Source organism: Epinephelus fuscoguttatus, linkage group LG15 (assembly GCF_011397635.1).
Source record: "Epinephelus fuscoguttatus linkage group LG15, E.fuscoguttatus.final_Chr_v1".
Lineage (NCBI taxonomy): Eukaryota > Metazoa > Chordata > Actinopteri > Perciformes > Serranidae > Epinephelus > Epinephelus fuscoguttatus.
The window spans coordinates 16,926,438-16,945,127 of record NC_064766.1 but is presented as its reverse complement, the minus strand read 5'-3'; the positions used below and the strand labels follow the sequence as shown (position 1 = coordinate 16,945,127).

Sequence of the window (18,690 nt, the reverse complement as noted above, 5' to 3'; positions counted from 1 at the left end):
CTTCAATAACTTTAGCTTTAACCCTTTGAGCAACCAGAATGTCATCGATCTAAGAGGTCTAATATTGGATAAGCAAGTTAGAGAGGTACTGTACTTTGCATAACGTTCCCAAGACATACTTAAGATTGCCATCCAGCCAGCTACAAACACAAGACAGTAGCTAAAAGGCACACTATGAATCCTAGATTCACCCGTTTCACCTCGCTATATTTGCATTTTTCTGTGCTGTGTCTCTTGGATGCCTGCTGCCTACGGCGTCGCACATGGTCACTACCTTTTTAAAAGCCCTGACCTCACCTTTTAAAAGCTCTTAAAGCCTGTTCTGGTTGAAAGCTCTTGAAAAAACCCAGTGAGATTTATAAATGTACTCTGGTCTTAATTGGGTGTTAGAGTCAATTTCAAGATAAAGAATTCCCACAAACAGTGCGATGCAGAAAACTCAGTTAATAGTTGAGAATTTAAACATTAGCTATCACCTAATAAACACTCTTGTGTACACTAAATGTGCATTAGTGACACAAACACGGCTGACACATGCCTACTATAAATACATGACACGCATACAGCCAGCATTTCACATGCACACAACATAAGCTGAAGAGACATGCAGATCGTGTTGAATGCAGCTCAAAGAGCAGACACGTGCCTACTGTATACATACAACCAACCAACCAACAGTAAACTACCATCCAGCACACACACACACACATTCATGCACACACACACTTAACATTGGAGCCCGCAGCGATGCACATAATCATGCATTGACCTTCACATAAAGACTCTGGGGGCACCTCAGTATTGATGAACAAGAAGGGTGGAAATGGCAGTGACCTCTTCTCTGCTGTGTGTGTGTTTTAATGTGCATGTTAAAGTGTGTATATTATGCCTGCATTAATAAGATGTGTGTTTATATCTATATGTATATAGAGAGAGGGAGAGAGAGGGAGGGTGAATCATGGGAATGGTCTCCGTCTGCCATTATTACGCCACGTCTGACTGCCAGGCTGTGTCTCTCATATCTCTCGGGCGTTCTGCTCCCCTTTTTCTTCTCCAACCAATCTGTCTCTCTTCCCTCCATCCTCCCTGTCTTTTTCCTGGCAGCTTTTTTCCACATCCTCCCCGAGTCCGTCCTCCGTCTGCTCCCGCACTTTCTCTCTCGTCCATCCATCCTCGTCTCTTTCTTCTCCAGCTCTCTTCATCTCCGCCTCCCTCACAGTCTGCTGTCACTTTTTCTTTTTCCCCCTCCTCCTCCCCCCTCTTCCTCTTCATCCTCTCCTCCTTTTTTCTCCTCATTGAATGCTTTCCTCCCCCAGTCTGTCTGTGTGCCTCTCTCTCTCTCTCTCTCTCTCTCTCCCCTGCTTATTTCCTTTTGATCCACCACCAAATGACCCACTCCTGTTATTTGTACGCTTTTACTATCGTGTGTGTGTGTGTGTGTGTGTGTGTGTGTGCCGTGCTGTGCAGAGCATGTATGTGGGGGTGTGTACGCACATGCGCAAGCCAGTCAGTAAATGGGTGTCCTCTCCAGTGCCAGACATACTGTGTACAGAGCATGCTGTTTCCTGTCACACACGCATACTGTATGAATATATTATTCCGGTAAACAACCCACCGCTCTCATGCTTTCTTCCACTGTTTCTTCTTCCCTCTCTGTCTGTGAGCTTATACCTTCAAACGCAGCATCATTACTAGCCTACACATGCCCCACTGCAGTGTCTGCACACATGTGTCTTTGTGTGTGAGACCGTGACACCGCCTGTTTGATCCTTTTCCCATGATGTACACCTTTAAAGGCCACAGCGAGGGAACGAGCCAGAGTTTGAACAGAGGAGGAGCCCACGCAGAGCAACGCAGCTCCCACACAAGGCCCTTTATTCCTCTCTCTTCTTTCTCAGTGTCTGAGGGCGCACAAACACGCACACACACACAATTTGTGGGTGAGTGTTTGGTTCCTCGGCTGTTGCCATGCCGTGCTTGTGCTTGTGCTCACGCTGAGAAAGAGGTGTGAGCTTTTATGAGGTTGTGCGCGGGTGTTACTAAGCGTAGGCGGGAGTGTGCACCAGCTCGGCTCGCACTTCCTGTCTTTCAACCACCTCCTCCTCCTCTGTTTAAAATTTTTTTTTTTATATATATATATATATATATATATATATATATAAAAACTCCTTCCTTCATCCTCCTCTTCCTCCCTCCTCAGATCTTCACGCGTCGCCTCCCGTTGCTGCTGGCGCCGAGGAGGCCAAATCCCAACGAGCCGCTGCTGCCTCGGCCACTGAGCGGGAATGCCAAACCCAGGCAGTTTCCATGGAGACAAGCAGCCCGAACTGCAAGAAAGCCACCCACACCCCCGCCCACACCCCTCCTCCTCCTCCTCCTCCTCCTCCTGCGTCGTTGTTGTCGCCGGTAACGGAAGTAGTGGCTAAGGACATGGGCTCTGCCACGAGCAGCTCTGCGGTGGTGGTGGGGGGGCTGGAGGACGACAAGGACAGGATTGTTGTGGAGATCATGCAGATGTACAGCAGGCAGCAGGAGAAGCTCAACTCCACCCTGCACAAGCAGCTGCAGCTGGAAATGGTGAGTTGGCGGTTGGAAAGAACAAAGACCAAGATAAACGAGCCCCTGACTACACTAACTGTCCTCGCCCATTAAAACTGTCCTTGATGTAGATGTGGAGGTGATGCTCCACCTTCCGCCAACCCCTCCATCTCTCCCTCTTATAGCTGAAAAAAAATCATCAAGCATACTCTGTCCAAATGTTGGTATCAGATGGTTCTGCAATTTGTCAGACAAGTCAGCACCCCAGTCCATGTAAATCACACTGTTTCACTGATGTATAACATAATGTAATTTATTAAAACACTCAAGTTTAATTTTGGTTTGGACATATGGAAATAGAGCTGACCCACATTTTAGTAATGTTCTCATATACTGAATTATGCCCCTCCATTTCAGCCCACCAATGGCATTTTTACTCTAATATGAGGTATTCACTGGAGAATGTTGGAAATTGTGCCTTAAACAATCTGGATTAGTTAAATATATATGCACAAAACTTTCATTTTGTAGTCAGTCCCCTTTTTTACACCTTTGTCTTCCTTGCCCTTGACTACATCCATAATCCTATTGAATGCCTTAAAGGTCACATGCACAGTTTATGATACTATCTGAATCGTGGCAGCATATATCCAGCAGAAGCCTGCATCCTACTGCCTTTGTGGTATAACACATGCGACCTCCCTGCGGAGGGGCTGAAATGTAAAGCATTTTTCTCTACAGGGGTCAGTGGAATTTCACATTATTATTGTTATTTTCCCTGACTTTGTCTCTGTGTCTCCAGGAGCTGGAGGCGGTGCGTGGGGGCGAGGCGGCGAGGCTACGAGAGCTGAGCGCCGAGCAGCGGGAGCTGCGCAGTGAGCTGGAGGCGGTGCACAGTGAGCAGGCGCGGCAGCTCAGCCAGGCCCGCCAGGAACAGCTGGAGCTGGAGACCCGACTGGAGCAGCTCCGACAGCAGGCCTGCGCCTGCGAGCCGGGGGCACAACGCCAGCAAGAGGCCCACTACACTGCACAGGTATGGACTGACAGCGGAACACATGCATGAGCAGCACTGATTTTGGCATCTGAAACAGTCTGAGTGAATCACAGTGACACATATAGTATGCACATTGGCTTGCATCACTTAAGATATGCCATTTTTATCTGAGACATTACACTGCCATGTTCCAATCAAACTCAAGGAAGCATCAGAGCAGCTCTCTACTCTCTTTGTTTTCTGAGCCTTTACAATAAACTGACTTTGTTTTTAATTATCACCATAAATATGCAAGAGCTTGTCTTAATGACTGAGGAGATAATTACAGTTTGCATTGTGGTACAGCACATTGAGAATGTAAGATATATAATATGTGAATCTTTTATCCTGAGTAAGTTCCGGCACTTGGTTAATACAAACAGTATGTTTGTACCAGTGAATGCTGATTAAATGTAAAAATATTTCAAGCTCTCTCCTTTAAATCTGCCCATCAGATATTGGCAAAGGACTCTGAGATAACATGTTCATCACCCACATATTTCCTCTAAGGGTAGCGGAGAGTGTTTCCTACCCAGACCTTGAAAGCGGAGATGTGGTTATAATCTTCCTGTGATTGAGAGTTTTCCAACTAAATAATTTTCTGTGTGTGTGTGTCCTATATGAGTCACTGTGCTGCTGAAGCGTGTGAATGCACGCACACACACTCAGAGCCTTTGTTTGGGTTTCCACTAGACTTAATCTGGAGATAGGTTCTGTTATGTTGGACTGAGCAGCGGTCTGCAGTATCCCCCTCCTGTCAGTCACTGGAGCTGCCCCGCCCCCACCCTTGGCATGGAACTCAGGATGTCTGCCAGTTAGTTAGTTAGGAAAGAGGGTGTGCATGTGTTTGTCTAGCTATGAGATTATTAATGCTGGCCTGAAACTAGACAACGTGGGAATGAATTTTCCAGTTTTACACACATTTCCAAAGTCAGTGAAAACACAGGAGGGAATCACATTAGATGTAAGAATCAGTGTTTTTTATATCTTTTTTTGATTGATGTTAAAATCACACATGATTACTATCAGGGCTCTCATTGGCTGGCAGCAGCACATTGGTCGAGACAGTAGGCTGTAGTGAACAAGGTTAAGGCTGCATTCACACAAAATCAGGCGTTGTGGGGAAAATGTCCGTCCTCCCATCCATTTGAACGTGGGTAGAGCACAGGGGATGCTGATAAAAGTTGAAACAGAACTATTTTTGGAGAAACTCAACCCGACGTCACGTTCGGCGGCCTATCACATAACTGGTGATCAGACCAAAAGAGGCCTGTAGTCCATGGGAACAAGTATTAAGTCTCTTTCTATTGTTAAATATATTTCATTCACACTCCCACACTGCCTCAGAACCCTGCGGCTAGTCCCCTCAATGCCTGATTTGGTGTGAATGCAGCCGAAGGTTAAAAAATGTGACCACCGCTGAAAGAGCAACAAACAATGAGGGTTAAACTCTCTAATCAGGATTTGTCTACATCTTGACAGTCACAAAATACAGTGCAGTAGATAGCTTATCTGCTAACCAAGTTTCAGCTGCTATCTGTCTAAGTGTTGCATGGAGTGTCTGTTTTGTGTATGTTTCTGATAGGAATAGAAGGGCTCCGATATAAAAGAATCTCTGAAAAACTTCATGGAGTTCTGTGTTGTCTGGCGCAGTATTTTAATACGTCTACACACCGTGACTTATGACAAATTGTTGTTAAATGTGATAAAGTGTGAGACTAAATGTTTTCTAATGGTGCTGTAGACATATGTTGACCTCATGTCTGTCTCTCTGTCTCCTCCCAGTTGTCAGAGCTACGTCAGAGGCTGGAGCGGGCGGAGGCGGACCGGCAGGAGCTGCAGGAGGAGCTGCGCAGGGAGCGTGAGGCGCGGGAAAAGCTGGAGCGCACAATCACCCAGCTCAAGCAGCAGATGGTCCAGTCTGCCACGGTGGGAGGCAGCCCTTCTCCTCCCCTTACCCCTTCAACCGGACCCCCTCACGCCCACTCCCCGCCCTCCTCCTTCTCAGAGATCCCAGCGGCTGGCCAAAAGTAACTGCCGCCCCCCTCAGGCGCCTCCCTCGTCCCCTCATTCCTCTCCCCATCACCCGCCAACTCTACAGACACAAACAAATCAGCCTGAAGCAGAGCGGAGGCTGTTTGAAAGTTGTGCATCTCACCCTCCCTCTTTTATTTCAGTGTAGGACTGACTTTGTTTTTGTAATTTAACATCACTTAAAAGAAAAGTTTTATGTTGTGTTTTTTTTTATTCTTTCTTTTGCTCCCCTCTCCTCTCTTTAAACAGTATTTAAAGATTTTTTGGGCATGTATGTTTGATTTAATTTATAGTTTTTACTGAACAAACAGCTGCTTCACAGACGGGAGTTTGGTCACGTAGAGACCAACTCAACCCATCACTATTGCCCCGCTCCCCCTACACCTCCCCCCACCTCCCACCCTATGATCGTCACCCTACTCTCCCATCCCTCCTTGCTCTCTCTGGATTCTGGAGCTAATGACTTGGAGATTTCAGACTTCAGCTCAGATGCACAGACTCGTCGCGGACATCACTTCATGCTACTACCTGGCACAGCAGCCGGTGCCCTCAGACATATAATGGCGCCTGGTTGCGTGCCCCTTTTCCGTCTCTCTCTGTACGTACAGCCCAAACGCTCAAGTACCAGCGACTGCAGGAAACTGCATGGACATTATTGTTTTGTTTTTTTTTTGTTCCTTATAAAACACAAAAAGAAAAGTGTATCATGTTAAAAAACATCAAATCAATATGGAGGAGAAAGACCTTTACTGTACAAAAAAAAAGACATTTTGCAGATGTCGTAAAACCTCATGAAAATATGCCAATAGTGACGCTGAACTTGAAATGAGTGTTTTGAGTGTGACAGACACCCCCCACCACACCCCACCCCACCCCCTCAAGGTAGCTAGCTAGCAAATCGTCTGGCCTGGACCCCAGCTGCTCCTCACACAGACTAGTGTCCTTCTTCACTCTGCTGGGCAGCACCTGGACTCTCCTGTCATAGACCAAATAGTGTGTCGGTTGATCCACCAGCTGCCCAGTGTCTCCTCTGCCCCCCCTTCACACTTTCAACTGCTGTACGCTAACGCCATTGCCCTCTGCTGGGAAACTCCTTAACACTGTGGTTTTCACCCACTTTAGGCTAGACAGGAAACACTGTGCTCTTCTCAGGCTTGGCATGAAGAAGCTCACGAGCAGTGTTATGCACTTAGCACGCTCTCCTCCCCCAGAATCCCCTGGGAAAGGAATGTGTCTGGACACGGGGGCTGGTTGAGCCGGTGTAGCTTTTCTAAGAAAGAAGAAAGGCCAAGTCTCACATGTGCGGGAGCTGTACTGCGTTACCATAATACATGCAACATCCCTGCATGCCCGCACACACTCGAGTGTGTTCAGGCAGAACAATGGCCCCAGCGTTCCCAGCAGATGATCAAAGCTCCAGTCTGTCCCTGTTTTCTGGGCTTCTCTTTTTCTACCATTTGACTTCATTGTTAGTTGACGGTTTTTATCCACCACCCTGTTTGTCAGAGCGTTGTCTAAGAATGTGGGTCGCAGGTGAAAGCAGTTAGTCCGGGGTGGTTTGGGCCTCGGGTCCGGCCCCTGCTTCATGTTATTCTGCCTGGCTGAACAAACAGCACCGGGCAGGAAGAGGAAGAGAGGGGAGGCGAGGATTGAGGGGAGCGCTCGGGGGACCGCTGCACTCTCCCCCTGCGGCAGGCTGGGTGGCCCAGACGCCAGGGGTACAGAGGGAGCCCTTTTTGTTTTGTGCTGTCAGAATGGGGGCAGCTGTTGTTGTCTGTGGGCCTCTGCCCGCCCTCGGGTGAGACTGTACAGGATCCCCCCCGTCCTCCATCTCTCAACAACCTCCCTCCCTCGCCCTCTCCCACAAAACGACCGTCACTCACTCACACATACCCGTCCATCCATCTCCAGTGCCAGATCAGCTGGGGGTGTGCAGTGTTTTGTAGATGCCCAGGAGAGCGAGCAGACGTCCAGCCAGAGGAAGAGAGGACTTTTATTGTGTCGGTTGCCAGGCAAAAGCGCTTTTTATTGCCACTAAGGAGATCCCTGTAAGCGAGTGTGTGGTGTGTGTGTAAATAATTGTTTAAAAAGAGAAGGGGATCAGCCTCAGCTAAACTCTGAGCTTTTTTTTATGCATCTGCTAAAAAATGCAAATTGATAGACATTCCACTGTGCTCCATCCTGTTTAATGCAGAGTTTCTTACACAGCTTCCCTTTACAATGACAGACCTTAAAGACCGGGCAGAGTACAGTTGTGGTTTGTCGATTGTCATAAAAGCAGGTGCAGGTGCAAGCCAGTAAAATCAAACCCACGCCGCAAATGTACACTCTACTGTTCCATTTAAACCTTTATTGAAATTATGAAAGAAAATATTTAACGTATTAACTAAAGATTTATATTCACTTTGTAAATACAGTAGTCATTAATATATTAACTGTTCTTATATGAAAAATCTTCAAAAGGTTATATAAATTGGACCAGAACTAAGGCTTCAGATGTTTTTGCTTTCTTTTTTAAAAAAGTTATCAGAGCTCGGGTTTTGTCGAGCTGATGTAGGGGAGTGAAACGCATGGTTTACTGAGACATGGTGATGCAGGACAAAGGCAAAATAGGAAAAATAATACTTTGTTACACACTTTCCCCCTTTTTCTGAAATGATGCATTTGGTTTTTTTTTTGTGGATTTCATCTTGACAGACTGTTTAACGTGTAATGTGATGAGCTTTTTCCTCTTTGTTAAACCCCCCCCTCCCCCCTGAGATAAATTGAAAATGAAACATTTGTTTAAAAAAATGCATTTTGGAGAAAAAAAAATGGAAACAAAAAATGATTATTTTTTGCATGTTTTGCTGCCCCTTATGTTTTGTGTCACCGGGCCAATCTATCAATCTGTTCATTGTTAAAAAAAAAAAAAAAATGAAATGATAAGAAGATGTTTCCCCCTCACGTAACGCACAAACTATTGAGATGGCTCATATGCATGAACATTGAACATGTGCAAGTTTTATACCATTATTGGTTTAGAGGTTGGCTAGATATAAATTCAGATTATGAAGAACATGTAGCCTAATTTGATTTGGAAATTGTGTGTGTGTCTGTGAGAGGAAGAGAGAAAGTGTGTGTGTCTGTGTGTGTGTGTGTGTGTGTGTGTGTGTGTGTGTTGGCCTCCCACGTCTGACAGAAGCACAGCAGCTTTGAAAAGGGAAAGAGAAAACCGTGCTCATGTAGCTCTGAATGTGTCGTTATGATTTCTGATACTGATCATTTATCCTCGTTTGGAGGTGTAAACATCACTCAAAAGATAATCAGTATTAGTTTTATTGAATTAATTACCTCTTCAGCAGGAAAAAAAAATGAAGAAAAAATCTTTCAATTCATCCCATTAGCAGATAGCTAATCTGTTTTCTCCTAATTTACTTTGTGTAATTTGCATTTTATACACAAGGGGGCATTGTTTAGCTTCTTTAATCGTACACCATAATGAAAAAAATGACTAAATGTAAATGAAAGGGGAGAAAAATCCCCTGTAACACGGTTTGCTGGGCCTTTTTGCATTTTGCAGTGTTATGAGAACTTGGATATGCTTTGTACAGAATTTCTACAGGTGTGACGTTTGCCCAACAGACGAAAGCAAGGTGAAACGAGCAGAGCTTGACCACGTGGACACATTTGAATACAGGATTTACATACCCATTGCCTCCTGGCTGTGTGAGGAAAAGTAGTAAACAAATCCAAGGTGACATTTGAACTGTTGCAGGTGGTATGCTTTGTAGTTGGGTATGTAATTTTCAGCCAGTAATTATACTATGCCAGTGTGGGAGAAATAGGAAGTATGGCTGCATTGTTGATCACACAGATCACTGGTTACTAAGAATAGGTACACCATGTTTTAATTTATACACATCCTGCTATAGATGAAAAAAAGAGATGAAAAGATTCATGGCTTTGCTATAAAGAACCTTTTTTCCCCTCAATGCTGTTCTGAAACATGAAACACAGTGTCTGTGTTTGACCATTGCATACTACGTTGCCAATACTACAGTGTGATGAGACTTTTGTTCTTGCATGAATCGAGACACTGTTCTCCTACCTCATGTTGTGATATAAAAAGATGTTTTTTAAGCAGAAGACACTGCATCTCTAACTGTTTATCATCATTGATATTTACTAGTAAAGTACATACCTGTAAATGCTTTTAGCTAATACCTCAGTTGTATCTAGTGTTTGTTTTTTTTCTGTTTTTGCCCTTCCCTGATTTCAGATCTTGTATATATACCCTGTATAGACAATGAACTTGGATCAAATTCAAGTAAAGTTCTGTAGTGTCGAACCAGAGTCGTCCTTCGCCTTTCTCATCTGCTTGTGATATTGAGTTTGTCCTTATCACTTCCTCAGTGACTTAGAATTCACACATGTAAGCTACAAGAGGTGCTGATGTGGTTTTAACACCAGCATATTGTAGGCAGAGTTTCATACAGCTAATAAAGGTAATTTAAAGGCAACCACAGTATGAACACCAGTGGTGTAGTGGGAGGGTATACTCAGGTATATGGGGTATACCCACTTCTTTTTCTATCCAGTTACAGTATACCCACCTATCAGCTAAAAAGCCATTGTAATATATAGCCTAGGATAGTATGCCCACTTCCTCATCGGTAACCTACCTATGTACGTAGCAGTACACCCACCTCATCAACTACCACAACACTACTGATGAACATGGTAAAGTCAGTGTAGTGCACACACACTTGAGATAGACATGAGTAGAAATTCCAAAACAATGACATCTTAGCTGAAAAAATAAATATGTTTAGAGATAAAACAACAGGTGAATTAACTGATTAGTAGATCAAGAAAAAAAGAGTAATTTCAGTAATTTTCCATGGAAAAATTTGCCTGCTCCAGCTGCTTTTCCCATTTTTCTTTTAGGATAGGGAAGTTGTTTGAACATAACAGCATTTCATTGATGATTAATATGTAAGTCTAAATACTTGGCAGATGAATTGAAAATAAAATAGTCAAAATGGCAGCCCTGAATATATGACTAGTGGTGTTTAGAAAACAAAAGTGTAAAAATACTCTGTTACAAGTAAAAGTCCTGCATTCAAAACTTTAGTAAAAGTATAAATGTAACAGCATTAAATATACTTCGAGTGTCAAATGTAGAAGTACTCATATAGCAGAATGGTTTATTTCAGAATAACCTTTATTGAATTATTGGATGATTAATGATGAATTAATGTGTAAACATGACTTTAATATTGCAGTTTGTAAAGGCTGGGCAAATTTTTTTTATTTATTCAAATATATTTAATATTTAGATATTACTGTTTATACTGCTGGGCAGCTTGCGAATTATTCCCTGGGGATAAAATCACATTGATATAAAATGAAATAAAATAAAAATTTATTTCATGGTTATATTTTGTATTTGTAATCTGAATCTGTAAAGTAACTAAAGTTATCAAATATATGGAGTGCAGTAAAAAAAAATCATAAAAAGTGCCAGATTTGCTACTGAAATAAAGTGGAGTAGAAGTAGCCTAAGTAGCAAAAAAAAGGACTATACCTCAAAATTGTAATTAGGAAGAGCACCTGAGAGAAAATGTATTTAATGACCTACCACCACTGGTGACAAATATTAAATATGGCATTTTCAAAGGCATTTTTATGCTCTGATTCTGCAGCCATGTTAACAAAATTAAATGCTTTTCAAAATCAAAAGTACCATGGAAAATAAAAATGGGAAAAAAATAAAATAATTTTGCAGGCCAGAGTTAAGGAGAAGTGTGTCAGACTTAGGAGGATTTAGTGGCATCTAGACATGAAGATACTGTAGCAGACTGCAACCAGCTGAAACTTCTTTACCCTGGAGCCAAATTACCCACAGAGGTCTCTTCCTCCCTAAAACAAATGGACCCAGAGATTAAAACCAGTAAAAACACTGAATAAAGCAGTTTCACATCACAAATCAGTGTTTCTGTGACGTTGTTTGGCATGTCAGAGACGGTCTGTTAGCCCAGCACCTGTGCTCAACTTTTTTCTCTGATAACTGAAGATCCAGATGTTCAGGAGGTTTTAGCCAAGAGCTGAATTATCCACAGAGGTCTCTTCCTCTCCAAAACAAACTGACCCGCTGATTAAAACCAGTAAAAACTCTGAATACAGCAGTTTCATGTGAAAAAAATCAGTGGGGCTTCAGACTATGTTAATGTATAATGTGAATGGTCCTATATCGAGTCAAGTGTTTGGTTTGTCATGGTGGTGGTAAATAAAAAGTCAGTGACCAAAGTCATAAGGATTCGATTTATCGTCTGAGGACCAGGCTGCTCTTGGCGCTAAATGGGATCACCAAAGACAAAAGGGTTCATTCTCCAAGTACCATGACATGAATGTCTCTACCAGCTTCATCGTAATCCATCCAATAGTTGCTGAGATATTTCTGTCAGGCCAAAGTATTGGACTGACCAACAGATCCACATTACCACTGGCAAAGACGTGCTGCTACCTTGGCTACCCAACTTTTCTGTAGAGCTACAATTACCTTCCTCCTACGAGACATTGAGGTCTCAGCATCTAACTCCACTTTTAACTGGAGTCCTGTTGGTGTTTGCTTTGTGCGGTCATGTTCTGTCCTCTGCAGCCAGGCTAAATTTAAATCTCCAATCACAGAAGCTGTCGAGTGGAACTGTTGCCAGGCCCTGCACGAGCTGCGAGGCTGGACAGACTGCACATAAAATGAACGCTATCAGGAGGCTGTTGAGGAAGCAGAGCCAGGCAACGTTTAGCCCCACGTATGCAGGTATTCCCACAGGTAATAGGAGGAGCGCAGGCAGAAAAATAGCCAGGAATAAAGCCCATGTGTCCAGAAATATACGCAGGGCTTGGTGAACAACACTTCTTCTGGAGTGAGCTCTACTGTGGTCTGTAATTTGGTCGCTCAGAGGAGGATTTTTGAATAAACGTGCGCTGCGCCCAGCATGCAATGCTGCACAGCCCAGAGCCAGGAGGAGAAAAATTGTAACCTGCAGGATCTGAGAGGTGTGGAAGACCCAGCATTGGTGTATCAGGTTGTAAGACACATCTTCCATGACAGGAATGAAGTCAGACAGCAGGAAAACGTAGAGAGCAGTGAGGAACCACAGGAGGCAGGTCACAAATAAGCAAACAACCTGTCTGGCCCTGGTGGTGTTAGGTTGCAGCCTCTGACTGATGGTGAAGTAATGGTCCAAACCGGCCACGACTACAACAGGCCACTGCAGAGCACTGTAGACTTGTCCAAGGATTTGAACCAGCAAACATACATGGTACCTGGTCAGCTTGAAGCCCAGGATGAGGACGTATCCATCAGCGTGGAAGTGAAAGGTGGTGACAGAGAGGGTTAGCAGTGTGTCAATGACAGCGAGGTAAACACTGAAAACCCCAAGAAAACTTTTGCAGATGTGGTTCTTCTGGAGAAACACCATGCTCCAGTTGAGCAGACATTTTCCTCCCAGACTGAGCAGGATGGAGGAGATGGAGATATTCATGGCGTGCAGACTGGGAGAGGTTTTAACCAGAGGTGCTGCAGTTACTGCCAGTCATTATGTAAGCTCTGCTGCTGCGGGTGGGGGGAGACAGCATATAAACATTTTAAAATTTAAAATTTTCAAGTCACTTAAAAACTACATTTCAAATATTAAGTATTCCTCTGTAACATTAAATATTCATGACTGAATAATCAAAGTTAAACCTGAAATTACTGGGGTTTTTTGGCCACTTGGGGGCAGCAGAAACAAGTTGTAAGCACAACATTGACATATTACCTTTTAGGGTGAACTTGTAGGCAACTTTTTGTTAACTAACACATCTAGGTGCTACAAAGCAACATTATCAGTCACCTGATGAGTACAAGTCCAATATTCACTCTCTTTAACCTCTGTTTTGGTCTCTACCACCTGCTCAGGGAAATATTAGCTAACTGTGTCCGTCTTGTGGTGCTGAGCAAGTAGTGGACACTTGCTTTTCATCTGAATTCAGCTGCCTGCTGTGGCTGTAAACGACGCCATGAGATCACTAAAAGTGAGACAAAGCAGTGATTTGTGAGCTGTAAAACCAAAACAAAGGGCTGAAAGACACTTAAATGCTCCATAGAGCATTGTCTAATCACAGTTGTCATACGATCTATTGTTAATAGATCAAATATTGTGTCAAATACTGACACATGGTCAAACTAAGATGCTCTAGGTACCGCTCCAGCATCAGTTGTCAGTTTGTTAAATGCATACAGTCTTTTCAAAATAAACCTAACTTAGGGGGAAAAAAAACCTTTGTTTTAGGGACCAAAGTACACGGTTAGGTTTTGGCAAAAAAAAACCCCATCATGGTTGTTACTAGTGAAGCTCAGCATAAGCTCCCTGTGCGACTATGGATTCATCACCCTCCTTAAATCATACCATTTCTACGGGGTCTAGTTGCCAAAGACTTTCCACATTTTTCATTCTTATGTGCACATGTTAATATTCTATTTACTACAAAAAACAAGTCTCTCCTGATTGACATGTAGTAGGGTTGGCTGGGCCACGTTAAAGGTCAGTCTGCTTTAAGTGAGCCTGATTAGGTTTGAATGGGCTCCAGGTATAGCTCATTCATGCTACTCTATACGTACGCCATGCAAATCCTCCGGCTGCAAAGACATTGCTCGTCGTTTCTGTGGTGAACTCCCTGGGTTTGATGTCTGTCTTAAAGAGGTGAGGTGGTGCCTTAAGTGAGAGCTGATTAGACCTATTTCATGACTGTAAAGGTAATGAATTTACATTAAGGGTTTTTTGGGCCTGTCCTAGCTGGGGCCTTGCTCCCCAAGTATACACTCCCATTGCATGGTTGAGTGTTTGCTGTGTTTTCACCTTGCACTTTAGCTTTAGTTTTGTGTCTCTCTCATGTGTGTGTGTGACCTCACTCTCCTTTTTTGTTGCATCGGCCTGAGTGGGTCTTCCATTAAATTCCCCCCAGCTTCGTAGACAGCAACGCTCCCCCTAGCTAGTAGGTCTTAATTCGACTGACTTTTGGTTTTGCATGGTACAGGAAGAGCAGTCCCCTGGGTCAAAGTTGGAGTTTGTTTGGTCCATCCATCCAGCTGTAGCTGTTTGATTCTGCAGCAAAATGCAGCCAAACTAAATGCTGGGGATAGTTTTACTCTTTAAGTGATGAACTGCAGCCAGAGGAAACCTGCAGCCAATCAGAAACAGAGTCCTGTGACTCCTGTGACATGTTGACCTTTGTTACAAAGAATTACTTCCCACCTAAAATATAATTATTGTGACGAGCCGCGCCCCAGTCAGATTTAATCAGCGGTACAGGCAACATTAGTAAACAAACCACCGACATTCATCAGATTTTAGCTTAAATGTAAAATTTCCAAATGATCCCTGCCCACTTCAGTCCAACAAAACAGCTCAGAAAGACTAAAACAGAAATCTTTCATGTGAGACAGAAAAAATGTTCCAACTTTGGCAGAAAATACAGGTTAATGTAGGACCTTAGTCAGACGCTGATTGAGGAAATATGTTTTCAGGGCTTTTAAAGAAAATCGAAGACTTCTCTGACAAATCTCTAAGTTTTCTTCAGCTTAAAGTGTTTTCTGAAATAGACCTAAAATAAAAATAAATAAACACTTTTTTGTTCTCATAATCACGCTCATACCTTATCAAATCATTTCCTGTGTCTGCATGGAGACAGTGTCCCATAGTAACCAGGCTCCTCTTTTCCTTATTTAAACCCTTTTTCCATTTAGCACAACAGAAAACTTGAGCATCTCATCGAGGCGTTTGAGGTCAAGGCTGCTGAAAGAACTTGAAAAACATTCAAGTTTACTTTTGTTTTTCAGTGGTGGGATGTAAGTACACAAGATTTTAGTGCATGACATTTGTCTGACAGCTTTAGTTGCCGTTCAGATTCCAGTCTTTCATCCCCCTCCTGTCTGGTAAAAACCATGAATCTGCAGATGTGTTGATTTTGAATATTTGTGAAAAACTTAAGAATTAGGTGCTCCTCTGTTGAGACAGTTTTCTTCTTTTAAAGATAAATAAATAATTTAAAAACCTTGTTGGATCAGCTGGAAAATGCTTTGTCATAAAGCTGAAAAGAATACCAGTACTCCTGAGCTGATAAGGACACTGCACAATGAGTACTTTTGTACTTTTACTTTAAGTAGGTTCAGTACATTTTGCTGATTAACACATACATTTACTTCAGTAAGGTTTTGAATGCAGGACTTTTGCATGTATTAAGGTATCATCACAGTGTGGTATATTCAACTGAATATTCAACTAAAGTAAAGTTATACAACTGCAATTTTCCACTTCTGCTTTTCTAAACTGTCGTTTAATGTACAACTACACTGACCTCTGACGCAGTAAAACAGGCTGAATCACAAGCAGAATATTGCAAGCTGCTACACAGTCTAAAGTGAGTTAAACTATAAGACTGTCCCAGTGATAGTGATAACCTGGAAAACAATGAACTCACTGTATGCTCACACTCTGTGGCACAGTCACACTCTAAGTCTGTCGTAGGATATTGTATAATGGGAATATTACAGTTATTTGCATTGGGAAATTATTTGCTTTTGCTTGCAGGATATTGTTTCAAGGTTGATGAGACTCATCTGAAGGTGAAGGCACTAGAAGATGAACTGATCAAATCATCCGGAAGATCTGAAATGGTGATGTTGACATGCTGTAATTAAGTCACAGGTTTTGGATTTTGGATCTTCCTCCATAGATGGAGTTTGCCCTGTTGTTATACTGTGGATGTTAAACTTTTCTTTTTTTTTTCTGAGCACTTTTATTTTTCGCCTTGGAAACAGCAGTTGAAAAAAATCACTAATCATTTTCCTGTTTCCAAGGTGAAGAATGGGCTCTCAATCTGTTCTTATTTTTTCTCCCAAATGTTATATTTATTTCATAGAAAAAAGCCCACACACTGAGAAAAAAAGAAAAGTTCTTCACGTTAGAAATTATTTTTTTTATTCCATGCTGATGCAGAAGATTGTCTTTTGACTGAGAGCACGCTGTGTCCTTTTCCACATTGAACAAATTGTTTCTTTCTGCACCAGTGAACTTTTTTGATTGTTAGTGAGCATTTTGACAAAATAAATCCATTCAGTTTGAGCATGTGGAGCATAGTGACGTCTACACCAGCATTCCTCTCTGCTGAAATCAATAACTGAGAGCCTGAGGACACATTTCTTCTCACCTGTGTGGGTATCAAACAGAAGAATCTGGATGCTAATTTTCCTCATCTTTATCTGTAATTTCCTTTTGATTGATGCTACAGCTGTATCGCACTGTGCCTCTTTCTCTGATGTTTTTTTTGTATATCAACATAAAGATAAAAGCAGAGCAGAGCAGAGTTGTTGGCCTCAATAGGAAGTGGCATGGACCAAATATTGACAGAGCCTTCATCAGAGCAAGAACTGAGCTTAAAAAATACAGATGTATTTATCAGGTACTTTTCACATTTTCATTGCACATTGTTTTTTGAATGAAGAATATGTCTAACAGAAGCACCAGAAGATGAACTGATCAAAGTCATCTTGACACTGATAGATTTCTCTCAGTTTGACAACACAACACTCGCGTATTTAAAACAAACACATGCAAAGACACCTTTTACCTGTGCAGTCATCTGATGTTAAATGCAGCACTGTATGTCTGTTCCCTTATTGAGCTTATTAAATATCCAGTTTGAGTGCAGCTGTACCAGCAAAGAGCTTTTCTTTCAAAGGCGTGGTTGGAAAAAGGGGAAGGCAGTTGGGCAATATATGCAACATCACCCAGACAAGGAAGTTTACAAATCATTAAACACTAAACTTATTTTAAAAAAAAAAATGTACACAGGGAGATGTGTTTAAACAACCATTCAATGCACAAAGCAGAGTTTTTAATTTCCAGCAAGACTTTTAATGGAGCGCAGCTGAGAAGGTAGAGATTTCCCAACAGAGAACAACTTTACACACAGAGGAGCATGTTAACTGTAATGTGGGTCAAAGTACAAACAAGGTGTGGCTCAGGGTATTCACAGAGGTCAATTAAAGCACAATAATAGTAGTTCAAACATTGTGCACTGCCCTGTCCCGACAAGACAGACTCTGACAGGCTCCCTCCTCTCGGTCAAAATGTATTTGAATACCAGTGATGACCTGTGAAGCTGGAAACTGTTTTTAAACTATTTAAGAAATATATCCTAAATTCATCCACAGTGCCGATCTAAGGCATAATTAGAGTAAATGAAAAGCTGTTCTTGTTCAACTTGTTAGTACCTGTACATGCATGGTGTTATTTGAAAGGTAATGCTGAAGTTACAGTCAGAATCACTGTGAGTGCCTCTGTCAATAAGATTTCCTTTTTTTTAATCTTTGCTTGAATATTTGCTTGAAAAAAGATGCCACAGATGACTTGAACTGGGACTTATTAGCTTAAAAACACATATCATCAAGCTTCACCCAGCCCAAATTCAAAAGTAGATAACAATATCACAGAAAATAAACGTTTTCCACAAGATTTTCTACATTTTTTCATTTTTACATTTAAAAAAAGGAGCATAAAACAATGAACTGAATATGTGAATATACGTGAAAAATAAAACAACACAGACAGAAATGTCTATTCAGGAGCTTACTGTCTATAAAACAGTTTTAGAAAACCTTTTAGATGATAAAGATTGTTTTTGTTCCCTCTTGGAGCAACACAGGAGCCATTTGCTTACCATTTTTGTACATTTATGACAGTTTGTGATGCGAAGAAAGAGTAAAAACTCTTCTGATGGTGAGAAGTGACATTGACTACAAGACCCATAAGGCAATGGGCGATCGCTGGTTACTGATTGGTTCTGAGGCTTTCCTTTGTGTCAACAGAGGCCCTCTTTGGCTGTTGAGGCCATAGAGTGCCAAAGAAATGAGTCATAAAATCCAAAAGTGAGTTATTATTTTGCTACTTCGGATTTCCTCATCTTGAAGTCAGTGGGTTTTTGATTAGATGCCTGAAATAAGGTCCGTGGTTAACACAAGTTGAAGAGACTTTTACGTTGATGACATTAAACATATC

General features: G+C 42.3%; 2 protein-coding genes across 2 annotated transcripts in view; one reads left to right on the top strand and one right to left on the bottom strand.

The window, feature by feature from the left end:
* skila (SKI-like proto-oncogene a) overlaps nt 1-9,935 on the top strand; it is a 35,212-nt gene extending 25,277 nt beyond the window's left edge. Inside the window, exons 6-8 of the mRNA XM_049597814.1 lie at nt 2,201-2,577; nt 3,341-3,571; nt 5,357-9,935. Coding sequence (XP_049453771.1) covers nt 2,201-2,577; nt 3,341-3,571; nt 5,357-5,605 — 857 coding nt within the window. The 3' untranslated portion in view covers nt 5,606-9,935. The remainder of the gene's footprint in view (nt 1-2,200; nt 2,578-3,340; nt 3,572-5,356) is intronic.
* Nucleotides 9,936-10,721: 786 nt separating this feature from the next.
* gpr160 (G protein-coupled receptor 160) lies at nt 10,722-17,371 on the bottom strand. The gene is made up of 2 exons (XM_049598046.1): nt 17,261-17,371; nt 10,722-13,205 (listed from the first exon to the last, which is right to left on the bottom strand). Exon 2 carries the CDS (start codon nt 13,132-13,134, stop codon nt 12,229-12,231), a length of 906 nt encoding a protein of 301 aa, XP_049454003.1. The 5' UTR covers nt 13,135-13,205; nt 17,261-17,371; the 3' UTR covers nt 10,722-12,228.
* Between the last annotated feature and the right edge of the window lie 1,319 nt (nt 17,372-18,690).

Bases quoted from the DNA above. Each gene is read 5' to 3' on its own strand.
- gpr160 (XM_049598046.1), bottom strand. From the start codon at position 13,134: ATGAATATCTCCATCTCCTCCATCCTGCTCAGTCTGGGAGGAAAATGT.